The 19947-nt window shown below is 47.1% G+C and overlaps 1 protein-coding gene across 1 annotated transcript in view; it reads right to left on the bottom strand.

The window, feature by feature from the left end:
- The window catches only part of SLC43A1 (solute carrier family 43 member 1), a 318420-nt gene that overhangs the window by 184467 nt on the left and 114006 nt on the right, over window positions 1-19947 (bottom strand). Inside the window, exon 5 of the mRNA XM_078674204.1 lies at window positions 18090-18166. Within this exon, the coding sequence (XP_078530330.1) occupies window positions 18090-18166 (77 nt within the window). The remainder of the gene's footprint in view (window positions 1-18089; window positions 18167-19947) is intronic.

Here is a 19947-nt window from a genome sequence, read left to right as displayed (position 1 = left end):
TCTCAGAGTACAGAGGGGGATATTCTCATAGTACAGAGGGGGATATTCTCAGAGTACAGAGGGGGATATTCTCATAGTACAGAGGGGGATATTCTCAGAGCACAGAAGGGGGATATTCTCATAGAACAGAGGGGGATATTCTCAGAGTACAGAGGGGGATATTCTCAGAGTACAGAGGGGGATATTCTCATAGTACAGAGGGGGATATTCTCAGAGTACAGAGGGGGATATTCTCAGAGTACAGAGGGGGATATTCTCATAGTACAGAGGGGGATATTCTCAGAGTACAGAGGGGGATATTCTCAGAGTACAGAGGGGGATATTCTCATAGTACAGAGGGGGATATTCTCATAGAGAAGAGGGGGATATTCTCATAGTACAGAGGGGGATATTCTCAGAGTACAGAGGGGGCTATTCTCAGAGCACAGAGGGGGTTATTCTCAGAGTACAGAGGGGGATATTCTCAGAGTACAGAGGGGGATATTCTCGTAGTACAGAGGGGGATATTCTCAGAGTACAGAGGGGGATATTCTCAGAGTACAGAGGGGGATATCCTCATAGTACAGAGGGGGATAGTCTCAGACAGAGGGGGATATTCTAAGAGTACAGAGGGGGGTATTCTCAGAGTACAGAGGGGGGTATTCTCAGAGTACAGAGGGGGATATCCTCATAGTACAGAAGGGGATATTCTCACTGTACAGAGGGGGGTTGTTCTCAGAGTACCGAGGGGGATATTCTCAGAGTACAGAGGGTGGTATTCTCGTAGTACAGAGGGGGATATTCTCAGAGTACAGAGGGGGATATTCTCAGAGTACAGAGGGGGATAGTCTCATAGTACAGAGGGGGGTATTCTCATAGTACAGAGGGGGATATTCTCAGAGTACAGAGGGGGATATTCTCATAGTACAGAGGGGGATATTCTCATAGTACAGAGGGGGATATTCTCGTAGTGCAGAGGGGATAGTCTCAGACAGAGGGGGATATTCTCAGAGTACAGAGGGGGATATTCTCAGAGTACAGAGGGGGATATTCTCAGAGTACAGAGGGGGTTATTCTCAGAGTACAGAGGGGGATATTCTCAGAGTACAGAGGGGATATTCTCAGAGTACAGAGGGGGATATTCTCGTAGTACAGAGGGGGATATTCTCAGAGTACAGAGGGGGATATTCTCAGAGTACAGAGGGGGATATTCTCAGAGTACAGAGGGGGATATTCTCAGAGTACAGAAGGGGGATATTCTCATAGAACAGAGGGGGATATTCTCAGAGTACAGAGGGGGATATTCTCAGAGTACAGAGGGGGATATTCTCAGAGTACAGAGGGGGATATTCTCATAGTACAGAGGGGGATATTCTCATAGTACAGAGGGGGATATTCTCAGAGTACAGAGGGGGATATTCTCATAGTACAGAGGGGGATATTCTCATAGTACAGAGGGGGATATTCTCAGAGTACAGAGGGGGATATTCTCAGAGTACAGAGGGGGATATTCTCAGAGTACAGAGGGGGATATTCTCATAGTACAGAGGGGGATATTCTCATAGAGCAGAGGGGGATATTCTCATAGTACAGAGGGGGATATTCTCAGAGTACAGAGGGGGATATTCTCAGAGCACAGAGGGGGTTATTCTCAGAGTACAGAGGGGGATATTCTCAGAGTACAGAGGGGGATATTCTCGTAGTACAGAGGGGGATATTCTCAGAGTACAGAGGGGGATATCCTCATAGTACAGAGGGAGATAGTCTCAGACAGAGGGGGATAGTCTAAGAGTACAGAGGGGGGTATTCTCAGAGTACAGAGGGGGGTATTCTCAGAGTACAGAGGGGGATATTCTCAGAGTACAGAGGGGGATATTCTCAGAGCACAGAGGGGGATATTCTCATAGTACAGAGGGGGATTTTCTCAGAGTACAGAGGGGGATATTCTCAGAATACAGAGGGGGATATTCTCAGAGTACAGAGGGGGATATTCTCAGAGTACAGAGGGGGATATTCTCATAGTACAGAGGGGGATATTCTAATAGTACAGAGGGGGATATTCTCGTAGAGCAGAGGGGATAGTCTCAGACAGAGGGGGATATTCTCGTAGTACAGAGGGGGATATTCTCGTAGTACAGAGGGGGATATTCTCAGAGTACAGAAGGGGGATATTCTCAGAGTACAGAGGGGGATATTCTCAGAGTACAGAGGGGGATATTCTCAGAGTACAGAGGGGGATATTCCCATAGTACAGGGGGGATATTCTCAGAGTACAGAGGGGGATATTCTCATAGTACAGGGGGGGATATTCTCAGAGTACAGAGGGGGATATTCTCAGAGTACAGAGGGGGATATTCTCATAGTACAGGGGGGGATATTCTCAGAGTACAGAGGGGGATATTCTCATAGTACAGGGGGGGATATTCTCAGAGTACAGAAGGGGATATTCTCGTAGTACAGAGGGGGGTATTCTCGTAGTACAGAGGGGGATATTCTCATAATACAGAGGGGGATATTCTCATAGTACAGAGGAGGATATTCTCAGAGTACAGAGGGGGATATTCTCAGAGCACAGAGGGGGATATTCTCATAGTACAGAGGGGGATATTCTCATAGTACAGAGGGGATATTCTCAGAGTACAGAGGGGGATATTCTCAGAGTACAGAGGGGGATATTCTCAGAGTACAGAGGGGGATATTCTCATAGTACAGAGGGGGATATTCTCAGAGTACAGAGGGGGATATTCTCGTAGTACAGAGGTGGATATTCTCAGAGTACAGAGGGAGATATTCTCAGAGTACAGAGGGGGATATTCTCAGAGTACAGAGGGGGATATTCTCATAGTACAGAGGAGGATATTCTCAGAGTACAGAGGGGGATATTCTCAGAGTACAGAGGGGGATATTCTCAGAGTACAGAAGGGGATATTCTCATAGTACAGAAGGGGATATTCTCATAGTACAGAGGGGGATATTCTCATAGTACAGAGGGGGATATTCTCATAGTACAGAGGGGGATATTCTCATAGTACAGAGGGGGATATTCTCATAGTACAGAAGGGGATATTCTTAGAGTACAGAGGGGGATATTATCAGAGTACAGAGGGGGATATTCTCATAGTACAGAGGGGGATATTCTCATAGTACAGAGGGGGATATTCTCGTAGTGCAGAGGGGATAGTCTCAGACAGAGGGGGATATTCTCAGAGTACAGAGGGGGATATTCTCAGAGTACAGAGGGGGATATTCTCAGAGTACCGAGGGGATATTCTCAGAGTACAGAGGGGGATATTCTCGTAGTACAGAGGGGGATATTCTCATAGTACAGAGGGGATATTCTGAGAGTACAGAGGGGGATATTCTCAGAGTACAGAGGGGGATATTCTCATAGTACAGAGGGGGATGTTCTCAGAGTACAGAGGGGGATATTCTCAGAGTACAGAGGGGGTATTCTCAGAGTACAGAGGGGGATATTATCATAGTACAGAGGGGGATATTCTCATAGTACAGAGGGGGATATTCTCATAGTACAGAGGGGGATATTCTCATAGTACAGGGGGGATATTCTCAGAGTACAGAGGGGGATATTCTCATAGTACAGGGGGGATATTCTCAGAGTACAGAAGGGGATATTCTCGTAGTACAGAGGGGGGTATTCTCGTAGTACAGAGGGGGATATTCTCATAATACAGAGGGGGAAATTCTCATAGTACAGAGGAGGATATTCTCAGAGTACAGAGGGGGATATTCTCAGAGCACAGAGGGGGATATTCTCATAGTACAGAGGGGGATATTCTCATAGTACAGAGGGGGATATTCTCAGAGTACAGAGGGGGATATTCTCAGAGTACAGAGGGGGATATAGTACAGAGGGGGATATTCTCAGAGTACAGAGGGGGATATTCTCAGAGTACAGAGGGGGATATTCTCGTAGTACAGAGGGGGATATTCTCATAGTACAGAGGGGGATATTCTCATAGTACAGAGGGGGATATTGACATAGTACAGAGGGGGATATTCTCATAGTACAGAGGGGGATATTCTCATAGTACAGAGGGGGATATTCTCAGAGTACAGAGGGGGTTATTCTCAGAGTACAGAGGGGGATATTCTCGTAGTACAGAGGGGGATATTCTCATAGTACAGAGGGGAGTATTCTCGTAGTACAGAGAGGGGTATTCTCGTAGTACAGAGGGGGATATTCTCATAGTACAGAGGGGGATATTCTCATAGTACAGAGGAGGATATTCTCAGAGTACAGAGGGGGATATTCTCATAGTACAGAGGGGGATATTCTCAGAGTACAGAGGGGGATATTCTCAGAGTACAGAAGGGGATATTCTCATAGTACAGAAGGGGATATTCTCATAGTACAGAGGGGGATATTCTCATAGTACAGAGGGGGATATTCTCATAGTACAGAGGGGGATATTCTCAGAGTACAGAGGGGGATATTCTCAGAGTACAGAGGGGGATATTCTCAGAGTACAGAGGGGGATATTCTCATAGTACAGAGGGGGATATTCTCAGAGTACAGAAGGGGGATATTCTCATAGTACAGAGGGGGATATTCTCATAGTACACAAGGGGATATTCTCATAGTACAGAGGGGGATATTCTCAGAGTACAGAGGGGGATATTCTCATAGTACAGAGGGGGATATTCTCATAGTACAGAGGGGGATATTCTCGTAGTGCAGAGGGGATAGTCTCAGACAGAGGGGGATATTCTCAGAGTACAGAGGGGGATATTCTCAGAGTACAGAGGGGGTTATTCTCAGAGTACAGAGGGGGATATTCTCAGAGTACAGAGGGGATATTCTCAGAGTACAGAGGGGGATATTCTCGTAGTACAGAGGGGGATATTCTCATAGTACAGAGGGGGATATTCTCAGAGTACAGAGGGGGATATTCTCATAGTACAGAGGGGGATATTCTCAGAGTACAGAAGGGGGATATTCTCATAGAACAGAGGGGGATATTCTCAGAGTACAGAGGGGGATATTCTCAGAGTACAGAGGGGGATATTCTCAGAGTACAGAGGGGGATATTCTCATAGTACAGAGGGGGATATTCTCAGAGTACAGAGGGGGATATTCTCAGAGTACAGAGGGGGATATTCTCATAGTACAGAGGGGGATATTCTCAGAGTACAGAGGGGGATATTCTCAGAGTACAGAGGGGGATATTCTCAGAGTACAGAGGGGGATATTCTCATAGAGCAGAGGGGGATATTCTCATAGTACAGAGGGGGATATTCTCAGAGTACAGAGGGGGATATTCTCAGAGCACAGAGGGGGTTATTCTCAGAGTACAGAGGGGGATATTCTCAGAGTACAGAGGGGGATATTCTCGTAGTACAGAGGGGGATATTCTCAGAGTACAGAGGGGGATATTCTCAGAGTACAGAGGGGGATATCCTCATAGTACAGAGGGGGATAGTCTCAGACAGAGGGGGATATTCTAAGAGTACAGAGGGGGGTATTCTCAGAGTACAGAGGGGGGTATTCTCAGAGTACAGAGGGGGATATCCTCATAGTACAGAAGGGGATATTCTCACTGTACAGAGGGGGGTTGTTCTCAGAGTACCGAGGGGGATATTCTCAGAGTACAGAGGGTGGTATTCTCGTAGTACAGAGGGGGATATTCTCAGAGTACAGAGGGGGATATTCTCAGAGTACAGAGGGGGATATTCTCATAGTACAGAGGGGGGTATTCTCATAGTACAGAGGGGGATATTCTCAGAGTACAGAGGGGGATATTCTCAGAGTACAGAGGGGGGTATTCTCGTAGTACAGAGGGGGATATTCTCATAGTACAGAGGGGGATATTCTCATAGTACAGAGGAGGATATTCTCAGAGTACTGAGGGGGGTGTTCTCAGAGTACAGAGGGGGATATTCTCATAGTACAAAGGGGGATATTCTCAGAGTACAGAGGGGGATATTCTCATAGTACAGAGGTGGATATTCTCATAGTACAGAGGGGAGGGGGATATTCTCGTAGTACAAAGGGGGATATTCTCAGAGTAGAGAGGGGGATTTTCTCAGAGTACAGAGGGGGATATTCTCAGAATACAGAGGGGGATATTCTCAGAGTACAGAGGGGGATATTCTCAGAGTACAGAGGGGGATATTCTCAGAGTACAGAGGGCGATATTCTCAGAGTACAGAGGAGGATATTCTCAGAGTACAGAGGGGGATATTCTCATAGTACAGAGGGGGATATTCTCAGAGTACAGAGGGGAATATTCTCAGAGTACAGAGGGGGATATTCTCATAGTACAGAGGGGGATATTCTCAGAGTACAGAGGGGGATATTCTCAGAGTACAGAGGGGGATATTCTCATAGTACAGAGGGGGATATTCTCAGAGTACAGAGGGGGATTTTCTCAGAGTACAGAGGGGGATATTCTCGTAGTACAGAGGGGGATATTCTCATAGTACAGAGGGGGATATTCTCATAGTACAGAGGGGGATATTGATATAGTACAGAGGGGGATATTCTCATAGTACAGAGGGGGATATTCTCATAGTACAGAGGAGGATATTCTCAGAGTACAGAGGGGGATATTCTCAGAGTACAGAGGGGGATATTCTCAGAGTACAGAAGGGGATATTCTCATAGTACAGAAGGGGATATTCTCATAGTACAGAGGGGGATATTCTCATAGTACAGAGGGGGATATTCTCATAGTACAGAGGGGGATATTCTCATAGTACAGAGGGGGATATTCTCATAGTACAGAAGGGGATATTCTCATAGTACAGAGGGGGATATTCTCAGAGTACAGAGGGGGATATTCTCATACTACAGAGGGGGATATTCTCATAGTACAGAGGGGGATATTCTCGTAGTGCAGAGGGGATAGTCTCAGACAGAGGGGGATATTCTCAGAGTACAGAGGGGGATATTCTCAGAGTACAGAGGGGGATATTCTCAGAGTACAGAAGGGGATATTCTCATAGTACAGAAGGGGATATTCTCATAGTACAGAGAGGGATATTCTCATAGTACAGAGGGGGATATTCTCATAGTACAGAGGGGGATATTCTCAGAGTACAGAGGGGGATATTCTCAGAGTACAGAGGGGGATATTCTCAGAGTACAGAGGGGGATATTCTCATAGTACAGAGGGGGATATTCTCAGAGTACAGAAGGGGGATATTCTCATAGTACAGAGGGGGATATTCTCATAGTACAGAAGGGGATATTCTCATAGTACAGAGGGGGATATTCTCAGAGTACAGAGGGGGATATTCTCATAGTACAGAGGGGGATATTCTCATAGTACAGAGGGGGATATTCTCGTAGTGCAGAGGGGATAGTCTCAGACAGAGGGGGATATTCTCAGAGTACAGAGGGGGATATTCTCAGAGTACAGAGGGGGTTATTCTCAGAGTACAGAGGGGGATATTCTCAGAGTACAGAGGGGATATTCTCAGAGTACAGAGGGGGATATTCTCGTAGTACAGAGGGGGATATTCTCATAGTACAGAGGGGGATATTCTCAGAGTACAGAGGGGGATATTCTCATAGTACAGAGGGGGATATTCTCAGAGTACAGAAGGGGGATATTCTCATAGAACAGAGGGGGATATTCTCAGAGTACAGAGGGGGATATTCTCAGAGTACAGAGGGGGATATTCTCAGAGTACAGAGGGGGATATTCTCATAGTACAGAGGGGGATATTCTCATAGTACAGAGGGGGATATTCTCAGAGTACAGAGGGGGATATTCTCATAGTACAGAGGGGGATATTCTCATAGTACAGAGGGGGATATTCTCAGAGTACAGAGGGGGATATTCTCAGAGTACAGAGGGGGATATTCACATAGTACAGAGGGGGATATTCTCATAGAGCAGAGGGGGATATTCTCATAGTACAGAGGGGGATATTCTCAGAGTACAGAGGGGGATATTCTCAGAGCACAGAGGGGGTTATTCTCAGAGTACAGAGAGGGATATTCTCAGAGTACAGAGGGGGATATTCTCGTAGTACAGAGGGGGATATTCTCAGAGTACAGAGGGGGATATTCTCAGAGTACAGAGGGGGATATCCTCATAGTACAGAGGGGGATAGTCTCAGACAGAGGGGGATATTCTAAGAGTACAGAGGGGGGTATTCTCAGAGTACAGAGGGGGGTATTCTCAGAGTACAGAGGGGGATATCCTCATAGTACAGAAGGGGATATTCTCACTGTACAGAGGGGGGTTGTTCTCAGAGTACCGAGGGGGATATTCTCAGAGTACAGAGGGTGGTATTCTCGTAGTACAGAGGGGGATATTCTCAGAGTACAGAGGGGGATATTCTCAGAGTACAGAGGGGGATATTCTCATAGTACAGACGGGGATATTCTCAGAGTACAGAGGGGGATATTCTCAGAGTACAGAGGGGGGTATTCTCGTAGTACAGAGGGGGATATTCTCATAGTACAGAGGGGGATATTCTCATAGTACAGAGGAGGATATTCTCAGAGTACAGAGGGGGGTGTTCTCAGAGTACAGAGGGGGGTGTTCTCAGAGTACAGAGGGGGGTGTTCTCAGAGTACAGAGGGGGATATTCTCAGAGTACAGAGGGGGATATTCTCATAGTACAGAGGTGGATATTCTCATAGTACAGAGGGGAGGGGGATATTCTCGTAGTACAAAGGGGGATATTCTCAGAGTAGAGAGGGGGATTTTCTCAGAGTACACAGGGGGATATTCTCAGAATACAGAGGGGGATATTCTCAGAGTACAGAGGGGGATATTCTCAGAGTACAGAGGGGGATATTCTCAGAGTACAGAGGGCGATATTCTCAGAGTACAGAGGAGGATATTCTCAGAGTACAGAGGGGGATATTCTCATAGTACAGAGGGGGATATTCTCAGAGTACAGAGTGGAATATTCTCAGAGTACAGAGGGGGATATTCTCATAGTACAGAGGGGGATATTCTCATAGTACAGAGGGGGATATTCTCAGAGTACAGAGGGGGATATTCTCAGAGTACAGAGGGGGATATTCTCATAGTACAGAGGGGGATATTCTCATAGTACAGAGGGGGATATTCTCAGAGTACAGAGGGGGATATTCTCATAGTACAGAGGGGGATATTCTCAGAGTACAGAAGGGGGATATTCTCATAGAACAGAGGGGGATATTCTCAGAGTACAGAGGGGGATATTCTCAGAGTACAGAGGGGGATATTCTCAGAGTACAGAGGGGGATATTCTCATAGTACAGAGGGGGATATTCTCATAGTACAGAGGGGGATATTCTCAGAGTACAGAGGGGATATTCTCATAGTACAGAGGGGGATATTCTCATAGTACAGAGGGGGATATTCTCAGAGTACAGAGGGGGATATTCTCAGAGTACAGAGGGGGATATTCTCATAGTACAGAGGGGGATATTCTCATAGAGCAGAGGGGGATATTCTCATAGTACAGAGGGGGATATTCTCAGAGTACAGAGGGGGATATTCTCAGAGCACAGAGGGGGTTATTCTCAGAGCACAGAGGGGGATATTCTCAGAGTACAGAGGGGGATATTCTCGTAGTACAGAGGGGGATATTCTCAGAGTACAGAGGGGGATATTCTCAGAGTACAGAGGGGGATATCCTCATAGTACAGAGGGGGATAGTCTCAGACAGAGGGGGATATTCTAAGAGTACAGAGGGGGGTATTCTCAGAGTACAGAGGGGGGTATTCTCAGAGTACAGAGGGGGATATCCTCATAGTACAGAAGGGGATATTCTCACTGTACAGAGGGGGGTTGTTCTCAGAGTACCGAGGGGGATATTCTCAGAGTACAGAGGGTGGTATTCTCGTAGTACAGAGGGGGATATTCTCAGAGTACAGAGGGGGATATTCTCAGAGTACAGAGGGGGATATTCTCATAGTACAGACGGGGATATTCTCAGAGTACAGAGGGGGATATTCTCAGAGTAGAGAGGGGGATATTCTCAGAGTACAGAGGGGGGTATTCTCGTAGTACAGAGGGGGATATTCTCATAGTACAGAGGGGGATATTCTCATAGTACAGAGGAGGATATTCTCAGAGTACAGAGGGGGGTGTTCTCAGAGTACAGAGGGGGAAATTCTCATAGTACAGAGGGGGATATTCTCAGAGTACAGAGGGGGATATTCTCATAGTACAGAGGTGGATATTCTCATAGTACAGAGGGGAGGGGGATATTCTCGTAGTACAAAGGGGGATATTCTCAGAGTAGAGAGGGGGATTTTCTCAGAGTACAGAGGGGGATATTCTCAGAATACAGAGGGGGATATTCTCAGAGTACAGAGGGGGATATTCTCAGAGTACAGAGGGGGATATTCTCAGAGTACAGAGGGCGATATTCTCAGAGTACAGAGGAGGATATTCTCAGAGTACAGAGGGGGATATTCTCATAGTACAGAGGGGGATATTCTCAGAGTACAGAGTGGAATATTCTCAGAGTACAGAGGGGGATATTCTCATAGTACAGAGGGGGATATTCTCAGAGTACAGAGGGGGATATTCTCAGAGTACAGAGGGGGATATTCTCATAGTACAGAGGGGGATATTCTCAGAGTACAGAGGGGGATATTCTCATAGTACAGAGGGGGATATTCTCAGAGTACAGAGGGGGATATTCTCATAGTACAGAGGGGGATATTCTCGTAGTACAGAGGGGGATATTCTCATAGTACAGAGGGGGATATTCTCAGAGTACAGAGGGGGATATTCTCAGAGTACAGAGGGGGATATTCTCAGAGTACAGAAGGGGGATATTCTCATAGAACAGAGGGGGATATTCTCAGAGTACAGAGGGGGATATTCTCAGAGTACAGAGGGGGATATTCTCATAGTACAGAGGGGGATATTCTCATAGTACAGAGGGGGATATTCTCAGAGTACAGAGGGGGATATTCTCAGAGTACAGAGGGGGATATTCTCATAGTACAGAGGGGGATATTCTCATAGAGCAGAGGGGGATATTCTCATAGTACAGAGGGGGATATTCTCAGAGTACAGAGGGGGATATTCTCAGAGCACAGAGGGGGTTATTTTCAGAGCACAGAGGGGGATATTCTCAGAGTACAGAGGGGGATATTCTCGTAGTACAGAGGGGGATATTCTCAGAGTACAGAGGGGGATATTCTCAGAGTACAGAGGGGGATATCCTCATAGTACAGAGGGGGATAGTCTCAGACAGAGGGGGATATTCTAAGAGTACAGAGGGGGGTATTCTCAGAGTACAGAGGGGGGTATTCTCAGAGTACAGAGGGGGATATCCTCATAGTACAGAAGGGGATATTCTCACTGTACAGAGGGGGGTTGTTCTCAGAGTACCGAGGGGGATATTCTCAGAGTACAGAGGGTGGTATTCTCGTAGTACAGAGGGGGATATTCTCAGAGTACAGAGGGGGATATTCTCAGAGTACAGAGGGGGATATTCTCATAGTACAGACGGGGATATTCTCAGAGTACAGAGGGGGATATTCTCAGAGTACAGAGGGGGGTATTCTCGTAGTACAGAGGGGGATATTCTCATAGTACAGAGGGGGATATTCTCATAGTACAGAGGAGGATATTCTCAGAGTACAGAGGGGGGTGTTCTCAGAGTACAGAGGGGGATATTCTCATAGTACAGAGGGGGATATTCTCAGAGTACAGAGGGGGATATTCTCATAGTACAGAGGTGGATATTCTCATAGTACAGAGGGGAGGGGGATATTCTCGTAGTACAAAGGGGGATATTCTCAGAGTACAGAGTGGAATATTCTCAGAGTACAGAGGGGGATATTCTCATAGTACAGAGGGGGATATTCTCAGAGTACAGAGGGGGATATTCTCAGAGTACAGAGGGGGATATTCTCATAGTACAGAGGGGGATATTCTCAGAGTACAGAGGGGGATTTTCTCAGAGTACAGAGGGGGATATTCTCGTAGTACAGAGGGGGATATTCTCATAGTACAGTGGGGGATATTCTCATAGTACAGAGGGGGATATTGACATAGTACAGAGGGGGATATTCTCATAGTACAGAGGGGGATATTCTCATAGTACAGAGGAGGATATTCTCAGAGTACAGAGGGGGATATTCTCAGAGTACAGAGGGGGATATTCTCAGAGTACAGAAGGGGATATTCTCATAGTACAGAAGGGGATATTCTCATAGTACAGAGGGGGATATTCTCATAGTACAGAGGGGGATATTCTCATAGTACAGAGGGGGATATTCTCATAGTACAGAGGGGGATATTCTCATAGTACTGAAGGGGATATTCTCATAGTGCAGAGGGGATAGTCTCAGACAGAGGGGGATATTCTCAGAGTACAGAGGGGGATATTCTCAGAGTACAGAGGGGGATATTCTCAGAGTACAGAGGGGGATATTCTCAGAGTACAGAGGGGATATTCTCAGAGTACAGAGGGGGATATTCTCGTAGTACAGAGGGGGATATTCTCATAGTACAGAGGGGATATTCTCAGAGTAGAGAGGGGGATATTCTCAGAGTACAGAGGGGGATATTCTCATAGTACAGAGGGGGATATTCTCACAGTACAGAGGGGGGTATTCTCAGAGTACAGAGGGGGATATTCTCAGAGTACAGAGGGGGGTATTCTCAGAGTACAGAGGGGGATATTCTCAGAGTACAGAGGGGGATATTCTCAGAGTACAGAAGGGGATATTCTCAGAGTACAGAGGAGGATATTCTCAGAGTAGAGAGGGGGATATTCTCATAGTACAGGGGGGATATTCTCATAGTACAGGGGGGATATTCTCAGAGTACAGAGGGGGATATTCTCAGAGTACAGGGGGGGATATTCTCAGAGTACAGAGGGGGATATTCTCATAGTACAGAGGGGGATATTCTCAGAGTACAGAGGGGGATATTCTCATAGTACAGGGGGGGATATTCTCAAAGTACAGAGGGGGATATTCTCATAGTACAGGGGGGGATATTCTCAGAGTACAGAAGGGGATATTCTCGTAGTACAGAGGGGGGTATTCTCGTAGTAAAGAGGGGGATATTCTCATAATACAGAGGGGGATATTCTCATAGTACAGAGGAGGATATTCTCAGAGTACAGTGGGGGATATTCTCAGAGCACAGAGGGGGATATTCTCATAGTACAGAGGGGGATATTCTCATAGTACAGAGGGGAATATTCTCAGAGTACAGAGGGGGATATTCTCAGAGTACAGAGGGGGATATTCTCATAGTACAGAGGGGGATATTCTCATAGTACAGAGGGGGATATTCTCAGAGTACAGAGGGGGATATTCTCAGAGTACAGAGGGGGATATTCTCGTAGTACAGAGGGGGATATTCTCATAGTACAGAGGGCAGAGGGGGATATTCTCATAGTACAGAGGGGGATATTTTCATAGTACAGAGGGGGATATTCTCATAGTACAGAGGGGGATATTCTCAGAGTACAGAGGGGGTTATTCTCAGAGTACAGAGGGGGATATTCTCGTAGTACAGAGGGGGATATTCTCATAGTACAGAGGGGAGTATTCTCGTAGTACAGAGGGGGGTATTCTCGTAGTACAGAGGGGGATATTCTCATAGTACAGAGGGGGATATTCTCAGAGTACAGAGGGGGATATTCTCATAGTACAGAGGGGGATATTCTCATAGTACAGAGGGGGATATTCTCAGAGTACAGAGGGGGATATTCTCAGAGTAGAGAGGGGGATATTCTCATAGTACAGAGGGGGATATTCTCATAGAACAGAGGGGGATATTCTTAGAGTACAGAGGGGGATATTCTCATAGTACAGAGGGGGATATTCTCATAGAACAGAGGGGGATATTCTCATAGTACAGAGGGGGATATTCTCAGAGTACAGAGGGGGATATTCTCAGAGTACAGAGGGGGATATTCTCATAGTACAGAGGGGGATATTCTCAGAGTACAGAAGGGGCATATTCTCATAGTACAGAGTGGGATATTCTCATAGTACAGAAGGGGATATTCTCATAGTACAGAGGGGGATATTCTCAGAGTACAGAGGGGGATATTCTCATAGTACAGAGGGGGATATTCTCATAGTACAGAGGGGGATATTCTCGTAGTACAGAGGGGATAGTCTCAGACAGAGGGAGATATTCTCAGAGTACAGAGGGGGATATTCTCAGAGTACAGAGGGGGTTATTCTCAGAGTACAGAGGGGGATATTCTCAGAGTACAGAGGGGATATTCTCAGAGTACAGAGGGGGATATTCTCGTAGTACAGAGGGGATAGTCTCAGACAGAGGGAGATATTCTCAGAGTACAGAGGGGGATATTCTCAGAGTACAGAGGGGGTTATTCTCAGAGTACAGAGGGGGATATTCTCAGAGTACAGAGGGGATATTCTCAGAGTACAGAGGGGGATATTCTCGTAGTACAGAGGGGGATATTCTCATAGTACAGAGGGGATATTCTCAGAGTACAGAGGGGGATATTCTCAGAGTACAGAGGGGGATATTCTCATAGTACAGAGGGGGATATTCTCAGAGTACAGAAGGGGGATATTCTCATAGAACAGAGGGGGATATTCTCAGAGTACAGAGGGGGATATTCTCAGAGTACAGAGGGGGATATTCTCAGAGTACAGAGGGGGATATTCTCATAGTACAGAGGGGGATATTCTCAGAGTACAGAGGGGGATATTCTCATAGTACAGAGGGGGATATTCTCATAGTACAGAGGGGGATATTCTCAGAGTACAGAGGGGGATATTCTCAGAGTACAGAGGGGGATATTCTCATAGTACAGAGGGGGATATTCTCATAGAGCAGAGGGGGATATTCTCATAGTACAGAGGGGGATATTCTCAGAGTACAGAGGGGGATATTCTCAGAGCACAGAGAGGGTTATTCTCAGAGTACAGAGGGGGATATTCTCAGAGTACAGAGGGGGATATTCTCGTAGTACAGAGGGGGATATTCTCAGAGTACAGAGGGGGATATTCTCAGAGTACAGAGGGGGATATTCTCGTAGTGCAGAGGGGGATATTCTCAGAGTACAGAGGGGGATATTCTCAGAGTACAGAGGGGGATATTCTCAGAGTACAGAGGGGGATATTCTCAGAGTACAGAGGGGGATATTCTCAGAGTACAGAGGGGGATATTCTCAGAGTACAGAGAGGGATATTCTCAGAGTACAGAGGGGGATATTCTCAGAGTACAGAGGGGGATAGTCTCAGACAGAGGGGGATATTCTAAGAGTACAGAGGGGGTATTCTCACTTTACAGAGGGGGGTTGTTCTCAGAGTACCGAGGGGGATATTCTCAGAGTACAGAGGGTGGTATTCTCGTAGTACAGAGGGGGATATTCTCAGAGTACAGAGGGGGATATTCTCAGAGTACAGAGGGGGATATTCTCATAGTACAGAGGGGGTATTCTCATAGTACAGAGGGGGATATTCTCAGAGTACAGAGGGGGATATTCTCAGAGTACAGAGGGGGGTATTCTCGTAGTACAGATGGGGATATTCTCATAGTACAGAGGGGGATATTCTCATAGTACAGAGGAGGATATTCTCAGAGTACAGAGGGGGGTGTTCTCAGAGTACAGAGGGGGATATTCTCATAGTACAGAGGGGGATATTCTCAGAGTACAGAGGGGGATATTCTCATAGTACAGAGGTGGATATTCTCATAGTACAGAGGGGAGGGGGATATTCTCGTAGTACAAAGGGGGATATTCTCAGAGTACAGAGGGGGATATTCTCAGAGTACAGAGGGGGATATTCTCAGAATACAGAGGGGGATATTCTCAGAGTACAGAGGGGGATATTCTCAGAGTACAGAGGGGGATATTCTCAGAGTACAGAGGGCGATATTCTCAGAGTACAGAGGAGGATATTCTCATAGTACAGAGTGGGATATTCTCAGAGTACAGAGGGGGATATACTCAGAGTACAGAGGGGGATATTCTCATAGTACAGAGGGGGATATTCTCATAGTACAGAGGGGGATATTCTCATAGTACAGAGGGGGATATTCTCATAGTACAGAGGGGGATATTCTCAGAGTACCGAGGGGGGTAATCTCAGAGTACAGAAGGGGATATTCTTATTGTACAGAGGGGATATTCTCAGAGTACAGAGGGGGATATTCTCAGAGTACAGAGGGGGATATTCTCATAGTACAGAGGGGATATTCTCAGAGTACAGAGGGGGATATTCTCAGAGTACAGAGGGGGATATTCTCATAGTACAGAGGGGGATATTCTCAGAGTACCGAGGGGGATATTCTCAGAGTACAGAGTGGGATATTCTCATAGTACAGAGGGGGATATTCTCAGAGTACAGAGGGGGATATTCTCAGAGTACAGAGGGGGATATTCTCAGAGTACAGAGGGGGATATTCTCAGAGTACAGAGGGGGATATTCTCAGAGTACAGAGGTGGATATTCTCAGAGTACAGAGGGGGATATTCTCAGAGTACAGAGGGGGATATTCTCATAGTACAGAGGGGGGTATTCTCAGAGTACAGAAGGGGATAGTGTCAGACAGAGGGGGATATTCTCAGAGTACAGAGGGGGATATTCTCAGAGTACAGAGGGGGGTTGTTCTCAGAGTACAGAGGGGGGTTGTTCTCAGAGTACAGAGGGGGATATTCTCGTAGTACAGAGGGGGATATTCTCAGAGTACAGAGGGGGATATTCTCGTAGTACAGAGGGGGATATTCTCAGAGTACAGAGGGGGATATTCTCTTAGTACAGAGGGGGATATTCTCATAGTACAGAGGGGGATATTCTCATAGTACAGAGGGGGGTATTCTCAGAGTACAGAGGTGGATATTCTCAGAGTACAGAGGGGGATATTCTCAGAGTACAGAGGGGGATATTCTCAGAGCACAGAGGGGGATATTCTCATAGTACAGGGGGGATATTCTCATAGTACAGAGGGGGATATTCTCATAGTACAGGAGGGATATTCTCAGAGTACAGAGGGGGATATTCTCAGAGTACAGAGAGGGATATTCTCATAGTACAGAGGGCGATATTCTCAGAGTACAGAGGGGGATATTCTCAGAGTACAGAGAGGGATATTCTCATAGTACAGAGGGGGATATTCTCATAGTGCAGAGGGGGATATTCTCAGAGTACAGAGGGGGGTATTCTCATAGTACAGAGGGGGATATTCTCAGAGTACAGAGGGGGATATTCTCAGAGTACAGAGGGGGATATTCTCAGAGTACAGAGGGGGATATTCTCATAGTACAGAGGAGGATATTCTCAGAGTACAGAGGGGGATATTCTCAGAGTACAGAGGGGGGTATTCTCGTAGTACAGAGGGGGATATTGACATAGTACAGAGGGGGATATTCTCAGAGTACAGAGGGGTATATTCTCAGAGTACAGAGGGGGGTATTCTCATAGTACAGAGGGGGATATTCTCAGAGTACAGAGGGGGATATTCTCAGAGTACAGAGGGGGATATTCTCAGAGTACAGAGGGGGATATTCTCAGAGTACAGAAGGGGATATTCTCATAGTACAGAAGGGGATATTCTCATAGTACAGAGGGGGATATTCTCATAGTACAGAGGGGGATATTCTCATAGTACAGAGGGGGATATTCTCAGAGTACAGAGGGGGATATTCTCAGAGTACAGAGGGGGATATTCTCATAGTACAGAGGGGGATATTCTCATAGTACAGAGGGGGATATTCTCAGAGTACAGAGGGGGATATTCACAGAGTACAGAGGGGGGTGTTCTCAGAGTACAGAGGGGGATATTCTCACTGTACAGGGAAAGATAGATTCTCTTAGTACAGAGAAGGGATATTCTTGCAGAATGGGGTAGGAATATCCTCACTAAATGGAATAAAGTGAAAAGTGCTGATGATGTCATCTCAGACTGTAGTGTCAGGGACATATCCCTGGCATTCAGGAATCAGATCTTTGGGAAGTAGGCAAAGAACACTACTGTCCTCTGTAGGTGCTTTGAACTGCACTTTTGTAGAGCTCCTAGGCTGGTCATCCACACATTTCTTGCCAGAAGAGTTCCAGCCCTCACAGGGGACTCCTTTTCTTGAGCGTCCCCTCAAACTCTGTCTGCACTCACTCACATCTCCTGTGCTTACAGGTAGGACGACTCACGTGCAATAAAATGAGTACAAAATAAAACTCACAGTGAGGGAAGTGAAGGTGAGGCAGATCCCTCCGAAGCCGTTGAAAGAGAGGGCCAGGAAGATGATTGGCGCAAGAACTGCAAGAGAGAAAGATGTGTGAGGGTTCAAGGACTCAACTGGGAGAGAGCCACAGGCTATGGTAGAGAACTACAGGAGACAGAGAAGTGTGAGGGCACAGAGATTCTACAGCCAGAGAGGCAGGCTGTGGGAGAAAACTGCAGGAGACAGAGAAGTGTGAGGGCACAGAGAATCCACAGCGTGAGAGGCAGGCTGTGAGAGAAAACTGCAGGAGACAGAGAAGTGTGAGGGCACAGAGAATCTACAGCGGGAGAGGCAGGCTGTGATAGAAAACTGAAGGAGACAGAGAAGTGTGAGGGCACAGCGAATCTACAGCAAGAGAGGCAGGCTGTGAGAGAAAACTGCAGGAGACAGAGAAGTGTGAGGGCACAGCGAATCTACAGACAGAGAGGCAGGCTGTGGGAGAAAACTGCAGGAGACAGAGAAGTGTGAGGGCACAGAGAATCTACAGCCAGAGAGGCAGGCTGTGGGAGAAAACTGCAGGAGACAGAGAAGTGTGAGGGCACAGAGAATCTGCAGCAAGAGAGGCAGGCTGTGAAAGAAAACTGCAGGAGACAGAGAAGTGTGAGGGCACAGCGAATCTACAGCCAGAGAGGCAGGCTGTGGGAGAAAACTGCAGGAGACAGAGAAGTGTGAGGGCACAGAGAATCTGCAGCAAGAGAGGCAGGCTGTGAAAGAAAACTGCAGGAGACAGAGAAGTGTGAGGGCACAGAGAATCTACAGCCAGAGAGGCAGGCTGTGGGAGAAAACTGCAGGAGACAGAGAAGTGTGAGGGCACAGAGAATCTGCAGCAAGAGAGGCAGGCTGTGAAAGAAAACTGCAGGAGACAGAGAAGTGTGAGGGCACAGCGAATCTACAGCCAGAGAGGCAGGCTGTGGGAGAAAACTGCAGGAGACAGAGAAGTGTGAGGGCACAGAGAATCTGCAGCAAGAGAGGCAGGCTGTGAAAGAAAACTGCAGGAGACAGAGAAGTGTGAGGGCACAGCGAATCTACAGCAAGAGAGGCAGGCTGTGGGAGAAAACTGCAGGAGACAGAGAAGTGTGAGGGCACAGCGAATCTACAGCAAGAGAGGCAGGCTGTGGGAGAAAACTGCAGGAGACAGAGAAGTGTGAGGGCACAGAGAATCTACAGACAGAGAGGCAGGCTGTGAGAGAAAACTGCAGGAGACAGAGAAGTGTGAGGGCACAGCGAATCTACAGACAGAGAGGCAGGCTGTGAGAGAAAACTGCAGGAGACAGAGAAGTGTGAGGGCACAGAGAATCTACAGCGGGAGAGGCAGGCTGTGAGAGAAAACTGCAGGAGACAGAGAAGTGTGAGGGCACAGAGAATCCACAGCGTGAGAGGCAGGCTGTGGGAGAAAACTGCAGGAGACAGAGAAGTGTGAGGGCACAGAGAATCTACAGCCAGAGAGGCAGGCTGTGGGAGAAAACTGCAGGAGACAGAGAAGTGTGAGGGCACAGAGAATCTGCAGCAAGAGAGGCAGGCTGTGAAAGAAAACTGCAGGAGACAGAGAAGTGTGAGGGCACAGCGAATCTACAGCAAGAGAGGCAGGCTGTGGGAGAAAACTGCAGGAGACAGAGAAGTGTGAGGGCACAGCGAATCTACAGACAGAGAGGCAGGCTGTGAGAGAAAACTGCAGGAGACAGAGAAGTGTGAGGGCACAGAGAATCTACAGCGGGAGAGGCAGGCTGTGAGAGAAAACTGCAGGAGACAGAGAAGTGTGAGGGCACAGAGAATCCACAGCGTGAGAGGCAGGCTGTGGGAGAAAACTGCAGGAGAC

This window comes from Lissotriton helveticus, chromosome 1_1 (assembly GCF_964261635.1).
Source record: "Lissotriton helveticus chromosome 1_1, aLisHel1.1, whole genome shotgun sequence".
Taxonomy (NCBI): domain Eukaryota; kingdom Metazoa; phylum Chordata; class Amphibia; order Caudata; family Salamandridae; genus Lissotriton; species Lissotriton helveticus.
Note: the sequence above shows the minus strand (reverse complement) of the source record. Positions and strands in the feature narration are given on the sequence as shown.